At 39.6% G+C, this 18198-nt stretch overlaps 1 protein-coding gene and 1 long non-coding RNA gene across 15 annotated transcripts in view; one reads left to right on the top strand and one right to left on the bottom strand.

Annotated features, from left to right (window-relative positions):
* MINAR1 (membrane integral NOTCH2 associated receptor 1) overlaps window positions 1–4673 on the top strand; it is a 92707-nt gene extending 88034 nt beyond the window's left edge. For 5 of the 13 annotated variants that reach the window (XM_077938379.1, XM_077938375.1, XM_077938378.1 and 2 more), the window contains one exon: window positions 581–1128. In XM_077938379.1, coding sequence (XP_077794505.1) covers window positions 581–778 — 198 coding nt within the window. In that variant the 3' untranslated portion in view covers window positions 779–1128. 13 annotated transcript variants of the gene reach the window in all.
* The window catches only part of LOC114675414 (uncharacterized), a 197894-nt gene that overhangs the window by 2381 nt on the left and 177315 nt on the right, over window positions 1–18198 (bottom strand). The window contains exon 3 of one of the 2 annotated variants that reach the window (XR_013395852.1): window positions 6785–6902. This is a non-coding gene — a long non-coding RNA (uncharacterized LOC114675414). Of the gene's footprint in view, window positions 1–6784; window positions 6923–18198 lie in introns of those variants that run through there. The other variant, XR_013395853.1, reaches the window with a different exon arrangement.

Here is an 18198-nt window from a genome sequence, read left to right on the forward strand (position 1 = left end):
GTGGGAACAGTCTGCTATGGGGTCGGTAGACCTTGACTTTGAGCAGTGGCATGACCTGCTCAGATAAATGGTTGAAGTTGAAATATTTTATATTTTGTTTGAACTGCTCATCGTGGAGATTCCTTTGATTTTTCAGTAGAAGCTTTTCAGAATGCTATGATGGCCTTGTTTCAAGCAGATCTGTTCATAGAGCCTGTTGGAAGAAAGCATTTTTCAGTGACTTTCCTTGTTTCCCTTGCAGAGGGGCCCGCCTGTTCTTGATTGCATGCCCTTGAAGTTTAGAGTCTTGCTCATCTCAGCCCCATTTTGCTTGCTTACAGATGAAAGACCCTTGGGTTTCTCTGTGTCAAAACCAACGCGACATTTTTAGTGAGGGAGGAGCCCATGCAATCTGTGATATGTGGAATGAGCCTGTGGTAGCCTGCCTCAGGCAAGGGGCTGGTGGGGCAATGTTATGCAACACAGTCTCTAACTCCCAGCTGCAGACAACTTAAGTGCTTCAGGAGTGATGACTGTCAGGACGTCTCTGACCTGATTTCAAGTATTCACCGTATTTCTAACATCTTCTCTTCGCTTTTAGACGCAAGAATCTTTAAACCCAAACAATTTAGAGTACTGGATGGAAGACATTTATACTCCAGGATACGATTCATTACTAAAACGTAAAGAAGCTGAATTCAGACGAGCCAAGGTCTGCAAGATAGCTGCTCTGATCACTGCTGCGGCATGCACCGTCATCCTCGTTATTGTCGTGCCCATCTGCACAATGAAATCATGAGCTAAGAATGCAACCTTACGTACCGCTTATGACTATCAATGTTGTCGTCTGTATTTTAGAATCTTGCAGCAGTGAGACAACAATTTATTGAAACAGAGATGAAATCATGGAGGCATTTCTACAAATATTGAATGAAGGTGGTTTTCAGAAACTATACTAATTCTAGTGAGAAATCTACCTACCTGTTAGCTTTGACTCAATTACACTCTGATGCATTTTTAGAAGTGTGATATCTTTTCCTACCAAAAGAACATAATGGGCTATCAATAAATACAAATTGAATATTCCAACCAAAAAAAAAAAAAAAAAGGAAGATTAATTGGGTTCTTTCCATTTTGATAATGTTTCATGGTAGGGAATAAGTTATACAGAAGATATTTAATACATGCCTCTTTAGAAGAAACTAAGGGAAGTAGCAACATAAGAAGAAAAGAGGGTGGGTTCTCTTTTCCATGAAGTTCTTAGACCATTGCTGGTGAAGTAATAGGGTGTGCACCCCTAAAGGGTATTACTTCTCTGTCGACTTTTATCAAGGGCTACTGACGTTTCATTCTTGCCCTTTTGTCATCAACAAGACAGAATGTCTGCATCACTGCACATCTTCATGGAAACATTCTGGACCTTCTTCCTTGCACTTGGAGTAAGAAGGAGCTGGACTACCAAGTCAGGCGTGGAATGAAGTATGCTCAGACTGCATGATGGGCCAAGGTATTCAGGCCAGGAGACCTTCCCATCCTCAATCCAAAGTGTAGGGGAGCTGCTTGCTAATGATGTAAGGTCAGTATTTGAAAATCATGGCCATTCCAAAGGATCCCCTGTTCTTGCTTTGGTGTGTGGCTGTATTCCTTGATTTTCTATCTCCTGGTGGTACCAGATGCTCTGCCTCTCATACATGAGTTGAAGAGTTTGGAACTTGTCCTTGTGCCTTGAAGAGTAGAGACAATGGCTAAACATTGACATTCTATCTGTAAACAATGGTTTTCATGCACTACTAATATCTGCCATTTTCAACGGCTTTAAAAAGATTTTGAAAGCTTGTTCAATAATAATAATAAAGGCACCGAGGTCTTCTCAGTTACCCCAACACCTATTCCAGAGTTTTGAATACTTGTCAGCAGTGCAAAAAATATTATCTATTTAACCACTTACCTATATGTCTATCTAAATACCTGATTTTCATTTATTGTCTTCTCTGTTAAATAACCTGAGAGCGAGGTTTCTTTAGTGTAAAAGAAGCTGTTGTAATTTCATCCAAATTTGATCTGTCTCCACCTGCTGAATGGTGCTTTGCCAATAATGGAACAGAAAGAATCCCTATCAGCATCTGATTCCAGTGTGTTGTTACAGGTTAAAGAAAAAAAGGATTGACAGAAACTAGCTACCTTATATATATATTTTTGATAACAAGGTGGGATATAAATAGATTTTGGTAGCAAGTGTAATCACTCTGTATGATATAATAAATTTCTAAAAGAGAGATTTGAAGCATCTCAAGTTTTAAAGCAATAGGAGTCTAGCATCCATTCTGAAAAATCCCAAATAATGCTTAGCTTGCTGTGTCTAATTCTGTTGTTCACCATTAAGGGGTAGACAGTTAATTTTATTATGTTAACAACTGAGGGATGAATTTTTTCATCTGTAGTAAACCTTTATTTTTAGAAATCTTCATGTTATCTATTTGTATTATCATGTTTATGTATGGATTTTCAATTTCAGTGACTGAAAACTTAAGCCTTAGTATGAAAAACTGAGGATTTATAATTGAAAATAAAAAAATATGTATATGTTACTATCTGTCATCAGAATTATACTCTTTGGTGCTCTGTTTTCAATGGGGCATATTACATAAGGTTGTTTCTTTCACCCCAAAGAGACTACTAGGTTACCACTCTGGGCATTGCCTTTCCACCTAACCCCTCAACCAGTAAGACTCTGTACCACATTCTAGCCCCACTATTCTCCTCTTTATCGCAGATTAAGTGTCAGAGCATCAGAGATAGTAGCTCCCAACCTCTTGCTCTGGATTTGCAGAAGAATGGAGATGTACTTACCCAGAATAAGAAAAATCTAGTCAAATCCACCCCAAATCTTCCATTTGACAGGTAGGACCATAGAGGCTGGACCAAACCACTTTTTCCACTGCCCTTGGCTGAATCTATTCCTAGTGGACCCCATCTGGGCATATCCCTAGCTACCTTGGGAGGGCATGACTATAAGTCACACCTCAGGCTTGAAAATGAAAGGATTCTGTAGAATATTCTTCTATACTTTCCATAGCTGGAGAGGTAGTCAGAGAAATTCAGTCTTGCTCTGAGTCCAGAGTAGCTTTAAGGAGCTTTAAAATTCAACTCAACATTGTTGTTGAATAATGGCAACATCTAGACCTGGTAATAATTCAGGAAATTGGACAATGGAGGCCAAAAGTAAGGTGGGTTTCTCTGGAAAGGGGTCATCCTCAGCCTGATAATACCAAATCTGATGTTGAGGTTATGAATCATTACCATGGCTTGGAGCTACTGGATGCTTGGGGTCTTGGGATAGATAGAAGGTAAAGTTCACAGTTGGAGCCTTTCTTGCCATTGACCCCAAGCTCACCCCAGCCTTCCTTCCCTGACCCTGTGACTCACCCTATCTCCTCTATTCCCTCAGTTTGCAGACTGAGGAAGACAGAGTTTGGCTAGGAGGGAAACATCTATCCATCCCTCTAATCTTTGCCCATCACCTCCTGTTGCAATGAGCTCCCCAGAGGTGACATACGGATGGGCCTCTCTACTGTACTGGGTGCCATCTCCCACCATACTCTGGCATTTTTATATAAAGGGCAATTTCTTGTACCTGAGTCTAAAATTACATTATCAAAATTCACTTTGTTTTTCCTGCATTTTAAAAGTAATCAAATGTTATTATTTAAGAGATTAGTTTGAAATTAAATATCCTTAACCAATGATTAAATTCATAATCATTTCATCTTCTAATCTGAATTTGTTTTGAACACAGCCTTGCAGAAAAGCAAAAAATATTTTCCCCCTCATATTTTTCAGAAATTTTATACCAGTATCCCCTTCATTAAACTGCAAATACAGTAAGGTAAATCATACTTACATCATCCATTACTAGCTGATCATAAATTGTTAGTATTTTAAGGCATGCAACTATGTGATTGATATCTGCAAGGCTAGTTTAATAGATGTGCTAAATATCACTGTTCTGAATATCTGTGCCATAGTTCTGATACTCTTATTGGAATCAAGGCAGTGCTGTTTTTGTTTACAAGTTATCAAGATAAGAGCAGTGGCATCACATTTGTTGGTTCTTTTTCTTAATAGAAAAAACAAAACAGAAGAAGCTCTGCCAACAGTAAAAGATTCTGTTAAGTGGTATAAAAGTTTGTGAATGTTGAAATTCAACATGCTTCATATTATAACCAACCTGCAAGAATATTGTGGTCAATTGTGTGAATACCATATCAATATATACTGTATATTGTACTATGAAAATTTGTATTTAAAGGTAAAGATACGAATAATTGTTCATATAATTGGGGAAAAGGGTATTCAATATTTATTAACAATGAGAAATGCAACGAACTTCCTTATTTATGCCTTATGAATAAAAGAGTGTGGAATGTAAGGTGAAATTTTATGTGCAAGATCCTGAAGGAATGGGTATTCTTGAAGGCAGGGACTGTGTCTTTTCTATGTTTGTTCTGTACAGCTCTCAGCACACTCTTGGTGCTTGATAAATGTTATATAATACCAATAACTAAGCACATTTTTAGATCTTTTTTCAAATGGCTTGTGTAAAATTTGGTTAATGTACAATGGTTGGTTTGAAGCTATCATGTAAAATTGGCCTCTCCATATATAATCAAAAATAAACTGAAGAAAATATAAAATGTCTTGCCATGAGATTTTATTTTATGCATAAATTATAAGTGTTCAGTTTTATGTAAGGATCATGTGTCCAGCTTGATGACTTCTCACAAATTGAACAGTTTCACAAATTGAACATGTAATCAGCAGAGCAAAAATGTCTCAGGACATTTAAACATCCCAGAAGCCTCCCTCATGCCCCTTCCAGTTAAAATCCTGAAAAGACAAACCACCATCCTGACTTCTGAGGCTCCAGATTAGTTGTGCCTGTTTTTGAGCTTTATGTAAAAGTAATTGTGCGGTATCTACTCTTTTGTGTCTGTCTGCACTGTTTCAGCAGGATGTTTGTGAGAGATGTTCATTTTGTTCTGTGTGGTTGCAGTTTTCTCATTCTTATTTCACTAACTCATTATGAATATACCACAGTTTATTTTTCCTTTCTACCATTGAATGGGCATTCAGGTAGCTTCCAATTTGGGCTATCACTATTCTTGTATATATCTTTTTTTTTAATTTGAGATGGAGTCTCACTCGGTCACCAGGCTGGAGTGCAGTGGCGTGATCTCAGATCACTGCAACCTCTACCTCCTGGGTTCAAGTGATTCTCCTGCCTCGGCCTCCTGAGCAGCTGGGACTACAGATGCATGCCACCATGCCAAGCTAATTTTTGTATTTTTACTAGAGACAGGGTTTCACCATGTTGGCCAGGATGATCTCGATCTCTTGACCTTGTGATCCGCCTGGCTCGGCCTCCCAAAGTGTTGGGATTACAGGCATGAGCCACCACACCCGGCCTCTTGTATATATCTTTTAGTGAACATATGCATGCATTTCCGTAATGCGGATCCCTAGGAGTAAAACTGCTGGGTCATGAGATATGCCTACACACTGCTTTAATAGATACTGCCAGCAACTTTTTAAACATGGTGCTACCAACATACACGTTCAATAGAAGCATTTATGGGGGTTCCAGCTTCTTTACATCCTACTCAACAATTGGCATCATCTATCTTTCATTTTAGCCATTCCACTCACTGTGTGTATAGTGTTATCTCATTGTGTTTTTGATTTGTATTTCCCTGATGACTAATGAGATTTGCTATCTTTGAGTATGTTTATTGGCCATTTGGATATTCTATTTTGTGAAGTACTTGTTTATGTTTTTGCCCAGTTTCCGATTGGGTTTGTGTCTTTTTCTTACTGATTTGTGGACATCCTTTATTTATTATGGAAATGTGTTCTCTGTTAGATAAATGTTGGAAATATTACTTTCCATTCTGTGAGCTGTAGTTTTTGCTTTCTTGATGTTGGTGTCTTTTTGATGAATGAAGGTTATTTATTTATTTATTTAGTTAGTTAGTTAGTTAGTTTGTTTTTTGAGACAGGGTCTCACTTGGTCACTCAGGCTGGAGTGCAGTGGGTGTGATTCTTGGCCCACTGCAACTTCTGCCTCCCAGGCTCAACCCATACTCCCACCTCAGCCTCCTAAGTAGCTGGGATTACAGGTGTGTGTTACCATGTGTGGCTAATTTTTTTGTTCGTTTGTTTTGCATTTTTTGTAGAGACAAATTCTCACTATGCTGCCCAGACTGGTCTTGAATTCCTGAGCTCAAGGGATCCGCCCACCTTGGCCTCTCAAAGTGCTGGGATTACAGCATTTTGGGAGGCTGCTGTGAGCCACTGCATTTGGCCAATGAATAAAGGTTCTTAATTTAATATAGAAATGTATTATTTTTCCCAATATGATTGGGAATTTGGGATCTATTTAAGAAATCTTTTCATACTACAAGGTCATGAGGATGGAAGATGCTCTATGTTTCTTCTAGAAACTTTAATAATTTTTCATAGTGAAACCTGTACTTCTAGAATTGATAGCTGTAACTTGTGTGAAGTAGGGGGTGAAGGTATGTTTATTTTCCCGTTTTGATATCCACTGATCAGCACCATTCATTACAAAGATCACTTTTTCCCCTTTGGCATAAAGCTGCTGAAAGTCTTTGTGGTTTCCTGGGCTTTTTATTCTTCTCCTTTGGTCTGTTCATTTTTTTTCCTGTATAAGCATATCAACATAATTTTTCTATCCTAGTCATGTTAAGGCATTCTTCAACAATGAAATAAATGAATAATAGCTTACTTGGGCAGAAGCCTTGGCACATTTCTTGCTTATGAAATGATATCATGGCAGATGTTGAAGAAAGAATGTGTCCAGCTCCTTTTATCCCATCTACTATTCACAAATATCACTGGTTTCCCTGCTTGAGTCATTAAAGGAAAGTGATTAGGCATGAGTCACAGCACATTGTAAAAAGCAATTAGTATCTTGACACCTAAAAACAGCAAGAAGTCTCTGATAAAATTTTGAAGAATGTTAGAGTAACTCTACAATGGTGGATATAAGAATGCTTTTAAGTTTTGCAATAAAAAATGTAGACCTACAAATCCAAAGTTTGCATTTAGCTGGACTAGGCCTAGATTGCATTTTGCCTGAAATTCAATCGAAAGTGCTCTGAAAAAGTGAATTAAGAAAATAATGTATAAGTAATCTCATAGGAAAAAATGTTTATCTTCCTTCTGAGGACAAATCAATATGTAATATGCGATTGTAAGGTATTTTCATATATCATTAATTTAGCTTCCTCCCCACCAAGTACTAGCAAAAGTCAATACTTGGTTGACTTACTTTATATTATTGAGTGTACGTTTTTAAAAAACACATATACCATACCCTAGTGCTCTAGAATTCAGGCTTCGCAATGGCTCCCACTGGCTTTCTCCATAGCCTGAATTATTGAGATTTTTCTGTACCTGGATTTGGTTTATATCTTCAGTAGTTCTCGTGATAGAAAGGAGGGGGACAAGTTACATGTGACTTCACACAAAAGTGATACTGCATTACGTGAAGAATATTCCAGTATCTGAAAACAAGAAGAGAACTTCAGAGTTTCTGGCCAGAACCAGGTATAGCATTTCAACCCTTGAAACACTGCTTCCTGCAAATACTGTCTCTTGACTTTGACTTGCAGCAGTTTATAAAAATTCCTGAGATTCATTAAATCCTAGATACAAAGTTATTGATAGAAATCGGCAGTACAAATTTGCAAATGAAAGGAAACTGTATTTGCAGTTTCCTTTGCAAATACAGTTTCCTTTCATTTGTCAAGGAAAGCCCTTAATAAATTATACCTAATAAGTTACTGGGTAGTCATTCTGTGAATAGAAGAAATGCACTTGGTATTTTCATGCTGGTTACTCACAGTCATATTCTACATTTTAATGATTCTTGCATAATTTCAGAAATCCCAATGAGGCAGCCTTTCCTAGCCCATTTTCTCTGGACCAATATTGTTTGATCCGGATGTCCCAGCCAGTCTAATTTAGCAATTTTGTTGCTTTGTTATTAAAGCTAGTTTTACTGTTAGTAATGTATATGTGATCTACATCCTTCTGATTCAACCTTTTTCCTACCTTTTGGTTTACTCATTTATTTAGTCAACTAATATTTGTTGAGCAACTGTAATGTTTAAGGCAGTGGTTTATTGTTGAAATAGTATTGCCTGCTATGTCCCCAGAACTGACAATGTCTTCTACATACTAGATGCTTAATAAATATTTGTTGAATGAAGGAGTGAATGCACGAATGAACGAAAATCTTTAATCTTCTATCTTGGAACTTTGATTCTAATGAGTGTGCAGATAACAATCAAATAGGCAAATAAATAATTGTAATCAGTAATGAGGGCAATGAAGGAAAGGAAAGGAAAAATTGGGAGAGATCAACTTGGAGAGCAACAGAGGAACTTGTTAGTTAGGGTAGCCAAGGAGGGCTTTCAGGGCGGTGACATGTGAGCAACTGAGGAAAAACACTTCCGGCAGAGGGAACAGTGCAAAGGTCCTGAGATAGGAATGAAGATTAGGAAGAAGCCCAGTGTGTCTTGAACTTACTGAACTGGACTAGAGAACATGGTGTGAGGAGAGATTGGTGAAGTAGACAGGGGCTAGATTATGTCAGGCTTTGCAGGCCACAATAAGGAGGTGAGGTTTTATTTTAAATATAATTGGAAGCCTTTGGAGATTGCAAGCAGTGAAATAACCTAATCCATAATCTGATTTATATTTTTATCTTATTGCTCTGGCTGCAGTGTGGAGATGGAGTAAAGGGAAGCAAGGGTGGAAACAGGGAGACCAGTAAGCGGGTAGTTGCAAATAACACAGGGGAGAGATAGTGGCAGCTTAAACTAGGATGAGACCCTGGAGTTGACCTTGTATTTGTAGGTGCAGACAGCTGGACTTGCTGATGAGGGCAGTGGGGGAATTAGACAAGTTGATTAAGGAGGGCTTCCTGATTTTTTGCCTTTAGAAAGAGGGTAGGTGATGGTGCTATTTAATGTCTTGCAGAAGACTTTGGAAGGAACAATTTGGGGATGGCAAATGGCATCTAAGGCTTTGTTTTAGACATGTCACATTTGAGGTTTCCTTTATCAGGTCCCTATAGGATGAAGATTCCTTTATCAGGTCCCTATAGCCTTGCCTCCTCTCTATCTAGATAATTCACCTTTAAGACTCTATTCAGCATCATTTTCTCTAGGAAGTCTTCTATATCAGTCACTTTAAGCCATGGTATGCTTCTCTAACAAGCAGTTCCCCAAATCTCAGTTACTTATGACAACAGTTTGCTTATTTCCCATGTCACATGTTCATCATGGGTCAGGTGCAGCTGGATCTCATGTCTTCTTCATTATAAGACCCAGACTGAATGAGCAGCCCTACAACTGGGACATTCGGGTCTCCTGACAGAGACGAAAAGAGACATGGCAGAAGTCCACAATAGTTCTTGGCATAATCCCTACATTCACATTTCATTGCCAAGCCATGTCATAAAACTAAGCCTGATGTCTTCAGGTATGAAAATAGACTCCTTGCTCAAGGAAGGTCCTAAGAGCATGGTGCCTGGTAGGGAAGGGAAGCAGTTATTTTTGAAAAATATTAACTAGCATAGTGCTGGCTAGTGTAGGAGCATGTTAGGTATGCAAATTCTCAGGCCCCACCCTAGACCTGAATCAGAAAATTGCAGGAGATTGGGGCTGGAGACCCAGTAATTTATGATTTATACAGCCCTGTAGGTGATTCTAAGGCATGCTCAAATTTGAGAATCACTGATCTCACATACCTGCTCTGACCCTCTTCCTGTACCAACTAGGTCAACAACATTTCCCTAACACATTCACATCCTATCACTGGTGCTACCACATTATGCTATTGTTTCATGCACAGGAACAATTATGTAGAGCCTTGCAGGTTACATTTGCCAACCTAGCTCAGCTCCAAGAGTGCAGTCCATGTGCACTTGGAAACCTCTGTTTTGGGGAGGATCAAGGAGTATCTGGGTTCCTAGAAGTCACTATCTTCTGTCTATATATCCTCAGCCCAGCCACTGCTCCACCTGCAAGACTGGTCCAGTTCCTGCAGCACACCCAGGTAAAGAATGGTCTTGTAAAACACTGTCTCCACTAAACATACAAAAACAATCAAAAAAAATTAGCCAGGTTTGGTGGCGGGCGCCTGTAGTCCCAGCTACTCGGGAGGCTGGGGCGGGAGAATGGCATGAACCTGGGAGGCGGAGCTTACAGTTAACTGAGATCATGCCACTGCACTCCAGCCTGGGTGACAGAGAGAGACTCCGTCGCAAAAAAAAAAAAAAAAAAAAAAAAAATGGTCTTGGTAACATGGTCTCTGTATATAGGTTGATGCTCCTATAACGTAGCTTTGACCAATCACCTTCTCCTGACTCCTAGCCATCAACCTGGCTCACCGTGTTCTCACTTGACCTCTACTCTGACACCAAGTTAGCAGTGCCATCTGCTTGTCCATCCAGCCTCCTGCCATCCACGTGGCAAGCAACACTCTGTGTCCAATGCAGGTCTGCTATTCGCCAGTCAGAATAACTGTTCCTTCAGGTCCTAAGACTGGCCAGGTTCCACTCCCGGCCTCTCCTGAACGGATGTATAATTCTTCAGAACTCTAGATGCTAGGGGCCCCAATTTGTATTTGGATGGTCAGGAAACACACAGAGAAGGGGTCTTAATAGCTTGTCCTCGTCCAAATCAGGACTGCACTGTGTCCCAGAATGTGCATTGCACCATGGTGGGTGCTTGGTGAGTACCAAATGCACAGCAGTGATCATCACACTAATGGCATTAACCCTGGTTGAGCACTTAGCCTGTGTCAGGTGATCCCTTAGTTAATCCTCACAACCATCTTAAGAAATAGAAATGGTGGGCCAGGCGCGTTGGCTCATGTCTGTAATCCCAGCAGTTTGGGAGGCCAAGGTGGGCAGGTCACCTGAGGTCAGGAGTTTGAGACCAGCCTGGCCAACATGGTGAAACCCTGTCTCTACTAAAATAAAATTACAAAAATTGGCCGGGCATGGTGGTGCATGCCTGTATCCCAGCTACTTGGGAGACTGAGGCAGGAGAATCACTTGAACCTGGGAGGCAGAGGTTGCAGTAAGCTGAGATTGCGCCACTGCACTCCAGTAATGGTGATGGAGCAAGACTCTGTTTCAAAAACAAAAAAAAACAAAAAAAAAAGAAGAAGAAGAAGAGGAGGAGGAGGAGAAGAAGGAGAAACGATGACTGTCCCCATTTTATAGTTGAGAAAATGGAGGCTCAGAGAGGTATGCCTGAGATTATACAGCTGGTGCCTTGAATCTTGGATTCAAAGCCTTTTTTAAAGTATAGTGTATTAATAGAAAATGTAAGATATAAGGCCAATAGCTAGGAAGGTGATTGCCATTAAACATATAGTTTCCGACCAGGCACGGTGGCTCACGCCTGTAATCCCAGCACTTTGGGAGACCGAGGCAGGCAGATCATGAGGTCAGGAGATTGAGACCATCCTGGCTAACATGGTGAAAACCTGTCTCTACTAAAAATACAAAAGTTAGCTGGGCATGGTGGCGGGCACCTGTAGTCCCAGCTACTCAGGAGGCTGAGGCAGGAGAATGGCCTAAGTAAACCTGGGAGGCAGAGCTTTCAGTGAGCCTAGATCACGCCACTGCACTCCAGCCTGGGCGACAGAGCGAGACTCCGTCTCAAAAAAAAAAAAAATATATATATACACACACACACACACACACACACACACACACACACATATATATGTATACATATAGTTTCCAAGAGAAGGGGGCAGACCATGCCACGGGGGCCACAGGAAGTACTAGAGTGGATCAGGAGGCAGAGAGAGAGAGAGGGAGTTGTGGGCAGGAGCCTTTGTTGTGGTTTCTGAGAGTGGAAGGGGCAAGGTAGGGTAAGCAGACTTAAGACTGACCAGTTCAAACAATTTCATATGGGCTGTCACTAATTGTGGCCAAGCCAACAGTGGCCCAGAGTGTAAGAGCCTGATACAAAGGGTGATTGGAGTGTGGCCTCTGGATTGATTGGTTTGCATTTAAAAAGTGCACTCACAGGTGAGTTGTTCACTATCACTAGGAACTAGCTAACTCTGGAAGAGGCAGTCTATCCAGGGTCAGAAGGCCCCAGATATCAAAGCATCAGAATACAGAAAGTAAAAGACATGGTTAATAGAAAGCCAGGCAATCGATTCCAGAGCTGATCTGCCCTTTGCAACTGTTTTTGCCCTGGGGGTGGGTATGCGGGTGTCTGGGAGGGGGTGCGATGTGTGAACCACATTCATCTGTGCTTGTTTCTGTTAGACATTTCCCTGTGGGTTATTCATTACCTCCCCACTTTAGCCTGGTAAGCGGGGATTATTATTTCAGACCAAAGAAACCAAAGACATGAGTATTGCACTAGCTCTTCTAACCTTCAAGCAACACAGCCAGGACTTTTCAGATTTCAGTGAGCCCAGGTGCTGTACCTCAAAATCCCAAGTGGTGTTTGGCTTGGAGTTTGCCCTGGAGGAAGACCTACTGCTCCGTGAGCCTAGACAGAACCATTCCCATGGATTTACACCAGAAGTCTAAATAAATTGGCCCACTCCAGCACATCTCAGCTCAGATGACCATGTGACAACCAATACCCAGGAAACAGACCAGACAGTTCACAGGAAGATGTGGAAAGGACACAGTCTTTAGAATCAGACAGACACGGGCTTGAGTACTGAATCGGCCACTTTCTAAGCTTGAGCAAGCTTCAACCTCTCTGGGTTTCTGTAAATGGAAACAGTAGCCTTAAGCTCACAAGTTTTTGAGAGGATGAAATGTAAATCCGTATACAAAGCACCCAGCTCATAATAATCACTCAGCAAATGTTAGTTGCCTTCCTCTGATTCAACGGGCTGTGACAGGTGGTTGGTCAGCCCAGGAAGACAGAGAGGTGGGAATTAAGAGCCAGGTCAAAAGCCAGTGGTCAGAACCACCAAGTAGCCACAGTAAACCTGAAGGTTTATGTGAATGTCCTGAGGTTACAAAAACCCTGAATTAGGAACCCAGAGCCCACAGAGAAAGCAGGGAGCAAAGAGATTGCTGGGAAAGAGGTGAACATTGACTGGAGGAACTCTAAATAGGCTTTCAGGGATTTGGCCCAAGGGCTCAGGAGTCCCACAAGAGGGAGAAGGGCTCTGGTCTCCGGTTCTGTCATCTGGAAGAAGAAAAGACTATAGAAAATTGAGCCACAAAGGCAAACACCTTGTCTGGAGTGTGCTTACCAAGGGCAGAATGGGACAGCCAATCTGCTGAGCCATTCACTCGGCCCTGCAGCTGTGTATCCATTCATTCACCAGTTCATTCAACCACTGCCCACTGAGCACCTCCTGTTAATTCTGATGATTAGAGAATGATAAGAAAAATACAGCTTCTATTGCCAGGGAGTTTGAAATCAGCCACAAGAGACAGATGTGTAAATAAATAATTATAGCACAATGAGATGTGGGTGCAGACTGTTGGGAGCAAAAGGGTTAAGTAGCTGGAGAATCTAGCACCAGAGAAGAGATGGCATATCTATTTATTGCAAGGTGAATAAGAGTTCACCACCAAGAGAAGAAAATAAGAAAGCTATTTCAAATAGAGATAACAGTGTGGGCCAGGATGTGGAGATGTTTAAAAGGAAAATATCTTATGAATACGGAGAAGTTCTGTCCTGCTGGAATACAGAGCTTTAAAAGTGAAGTGGAAATAATGGAATGTCATTGTTCCCATCTTACTACTGAAGAAACTGATGCTCATGGGTTTAGTGACTTGACCAATGTTATACAGAGAATATGCAGTAGAACAGAGAGTTGAGTCAATATTCTTTGCCTCTACATCCCATGTTATTTTCATTTCAGCACATTTTCTTTCTGTGGAGTGTGCTTTAACAATTAGTTTGTAAGTCAGTATTTCGGAACTCAGAGTAATTTTCCTATACTGCTTCAGCAATGGACAATTTATCTGAAAAAAAAAAAAGAGTCAAGATATAGATGCAATTACAGGTAAATTTAGTATATAAAGGAGGCATTTTATACCTCTAAGGAAAGGATAGATTATTTAGAAAATTGGGTTAGCACAATTGGCTAACCATTTGTGAAAAGCTAGACTAATGCCTTACATCTCTTACCAAAATAAAGTCTACATGGCCTAAAGAATTTAATATTAATAACTATAAAGCCATTAAGGTACTGGCAGAAAATATAAGTTAATATAAAGGCTTTTTTCTATGCATGACACCAAGAAAATTGTACAGCAAGCTTTGATAAATACACCTGCATACATAAATGAGTCAACTTCTGCTTCTGGCCATGACAGAGAAACTGACACTGGACTTGTTCTCCCACAGTAAACATTTAGAAAAGTGAACAAAATATGTAAAATAAATGAAATAATTGTCTTCAGGCATTATACAATAGGCAGCACAGGACTGTGATATCTGAATAACGAACAAGGCCATCACTCAGGTCCCCTGACTATCTGTCTAGGGCACTTTCTGGACCATGATTTAGGGAGCAGACCAGCAGAGCACAGTGATCTTGCCGAGTTGAGAAACAGAGATCGTAGTTTGTGGAGACCTATACAGCTGGACATCAGACCCAGGTACTGGAGGGGAGGGAGCTATTCAATAAAAGAAGCTCCATAAATCTGCATATGCACCCTCTTGAGTCTTTAGTCGAATACTAAATAGCACATGCTTCAGTGATACTCCACGAGGCTGGACAAAGAACTACTACTGGGTAACTGTAAACTGAACAATTCTCAGAGCTCACAGAGACATGGGAGACATTTGAATTCTGACCAGCCATCATGCAATGAAATAACTGAACTCCCAGTACATTCAGAAGAGACAATGTAAAGGTCATGCTTTAGCAATAGGACTAAGGTAAACCTAGAGAAAGACTGCTCTAGAATTGTCCTAAACAAGTCTCCAGAAAGCCAAGCTGCTCCACAGTACCTTAGCTACCTGACAAGGCATACTTCAGTACTTTTTTTTTTTTTTTTTTGAGATGGAGTCTTGTTCTGTTGCCCAGGCTGGAGCGCAGTGGTGTGATCTCTGCTCACTGCAACCTCCACCCGGGTTCAAGCAATTCTCCTGTCTCAGCTTCCCAAGTACCTGGGATTACAGGTGCCTGCCATCATGCACAGCTAATTTTTTGTATTTTTAGTAGAGATGAAGTTTCACCACTTTGGCCACGTTGGTCTTGAACTCCTGACTCAGGTGATCCACCCACCTCAGCCTCCCAACGTGCTGGGATTACAGTCATGAGTCACCAGGTCACCCGGCCAGCACTCTTTAAAGTACATCAACACAGTCTAGATACTGAATAATACTGACATTTACAATGTCAAACACACATAAAAACTTGATAGATGTGTAAAGAAGCAGGAAAACGTCAGCAAGAAAATTAAACCCATAATTTAAAACATCCAATATATAAACCTGAAATGACTGAGATTATGGAAACAGCAGGCACAAATACTTTTAATCAGGTATTATAAATATGCTCAATGATTTAAAGAGGATTTAAAGTTGTTCATAATATTTTCTCATAATGCTTTTAATATCTATATTCTGTAGTGGCATTGCCACTCTCATTGCTAATATTAGTAATGTGTTCTCTCTTTTTCCTGATCAGCCTGGCTAGAGTTTTCCAATTTTATTTATCTTCTTTAACAAACCAGCTTTTGTTTTTTGTTTAATTTTCTCTATCGTTTTTCAGCTTTTAATTTTTTTTCCATTCTGATTTTCATCGTTTTCTTTCTTCTACTTTAAGTTTATTTACTCTTCATTTTTCTTGCTTCTTAAGGTGGAAGCTAAGGTCATTTACTTGAGACATATCTTCTTTTCTAATATAGGTGTTTAGTGCTATGAATTTCCCTCTAAGTGCTGCTTTTGTAGCACCCTGCAAATTTTGTTACACTGTTTTCACTTTTGTTCAGTTCCTAGTAAATTTACCTTTTGATTTTTTTTGACCCACAAGTTATTTAGAAAAGGCTTTTGTTTCCAAATAAATTCCACTTTTAGGGAACTAACACTATTCCCAGCCCCGCTGAGAACTGAATACTGCTCCCTCTAATTATTTTGGATAGCTCTTTCCTAGTGTTGCTGCTCAAGGGAGGCTCTTAATATATCCGAGTTCTTTCTCTGTGCAACTCTCTTCTCTTCCTTACTCCACTGGTGCAATCACATGACTCACCTTGTTTGTTTCCTGTCTCTCATGATTACCGTCTTTTTTTGCCTGCTTCCTGTGTATTGAAAACTACAGTTTTATTTATTCGGTCTGCTTGTTTTTGAGTTGTTTCATGTGGGAAGACAATCTGTTTGTTTCTACTCCATTTTGGTCAGAAGCAGAAGTCCTTATACTATTCACTTTTTAAGCAAAAAATTAACAGCAATATATTTGAGATTTATAAAATGCACAAGTAAATTATTTGACAAAAGTAGCACAAAGTTCTGGTGGAGAGAAATGTAAGCGAATATCTGCAAAGTTTTTACATTATATACAAAGTGGGATTAGACTATTGGAAGATGTATGACAATGTGTTAAAGATGTTTACTGTAATAGAAAAAATGAATATAAAGTACAACAAAGAAGTATAGCTAATAATCTAGTAAGGGAGATAATATAGAATATGAAAATGCTCAGTTAAATCAAAGAAGGTAAGAAAAGTGGGAAATCAAAACACAAAAAAAGATAGAACAAATAAATAACAAAATAACAAAAAGAAAAAATAACAAAAAGGAGAGACTTAAGCCCAACATATTAATAATGACATAGTAAATAGTGTAAACACTCCAATTAAAAGATAGAGATGGCTGGGTGCGGTGGCTCATGCCTATAATTCCAGCACTTTGGGAGGTCGAGACAGGTGGATCACCTGAGGTCAGGGGTTTAAGACCAGCCTGACCAATATGGAAAAACCCTGTCTCTACTAAAAATACAAAAATTAGCCAGGCATGGTGACACATGCCTATAGTCCCAGCTACTCAGGAGGCTGAGGCAGAAGAATAGCTTGAACCTAGAAGGCTGAGGTTGCAGTGAGTTGAGATCGTGCCATCGCACTACAGCCTGGGGGACAAGAGTGAAACTTCATTTCAAAAAAAAAAAAAAGAAGAAAGAAAAGAAAGGTAGAGATTGTCTAATGAATGAAAAAGTAAGACTAAGAGTAAGACTCATCTCTATCATGTCTACAAGAATCACATTTTAAATCTAAGGATACAGGTTAATAACGAGCAAAAAGATGAAAAAGCTATCCCTGGAAATGCTAGTCATAAGGGAGCTGAAATGTCTATGTTAATATCAAAGACTTCTGAGCAAAGAATATGACTCGAAATAAAAAGGGTAGTTCATAATACTAAGAGTAAATGCTTCAAAAATTCACAGGAATTCTAAATGTGTGTCCATCTAACTATAGATCTTGAAAACTCTTGCAGCAAAAACTGACAGAACTAAAACAATTAGGCTATTCAAATCTTTTGCTTCCTTACTGAATTTTGTCCTTGTATGTTTATTTTAATAATTAATAAAGAGAGATGCTAAAATCTACTGTGATTATGTGTTTGTGTGTTTTCTCATTTCTTTTCTGAAATTTTATTTCTGTCCATTTTTTATTCTCTGCACCTATGTGATTAAGTGCATAAACATTTATATTTGTTATAACTTTTTGGTGTTTTAACCCTTTTTCATTAAGAAATATTTGCCTTAATTTCTACTCATTGTTTCCTTAAAATCCACTTGGTCTAATTTTTGTCTACTTACATCTGTTTTCTTTTATTTAACGTTTGCATAATATATTTTTTCCCACCCTTTTCTTTTCATCTTTTCTTTCTTTCTTTCTTTCTTTCTTTCTTTCTTTCTTTCTTTCTTTCTTTCTTTCTTTCTTTCTTTCTTTCTTTCCTTCCTTCCTTCCTTCCTTCCTTCCTTCCTTCCTTCCTTCCTTCCTTCCTTCCTTTCTTCCTTCTTTCTTTCTTTCTTTCCTTCTTTCTTTCTTTTTTATTTTTTTGAGATGGAGTCTCGCTCTGTCACTCAGGGTGCCACTGCACCATCTCGGCTCACTGCTGCAACCTCTGCCTTCTGGGTTCAAGGGATTCTCCTGCCTCAGCCTCCCGAGTAGCTGGG

This window comes from Macaca mulatta, chromosome 7 (genome assembly GCF_049350105.2).
Source record: "Macaca mulatta isolate MMU2019108-1 chromosome 7, T2T-MMU8v2.0, whole genome shotgun sequence".
Classification (NCBI taxonomy): domain Eukaryota; kingdom Metazoa; phylum Chordata; class Mammalia; order Primates; family Cercopithecidae; genus Macaca; species Macaca mulatta.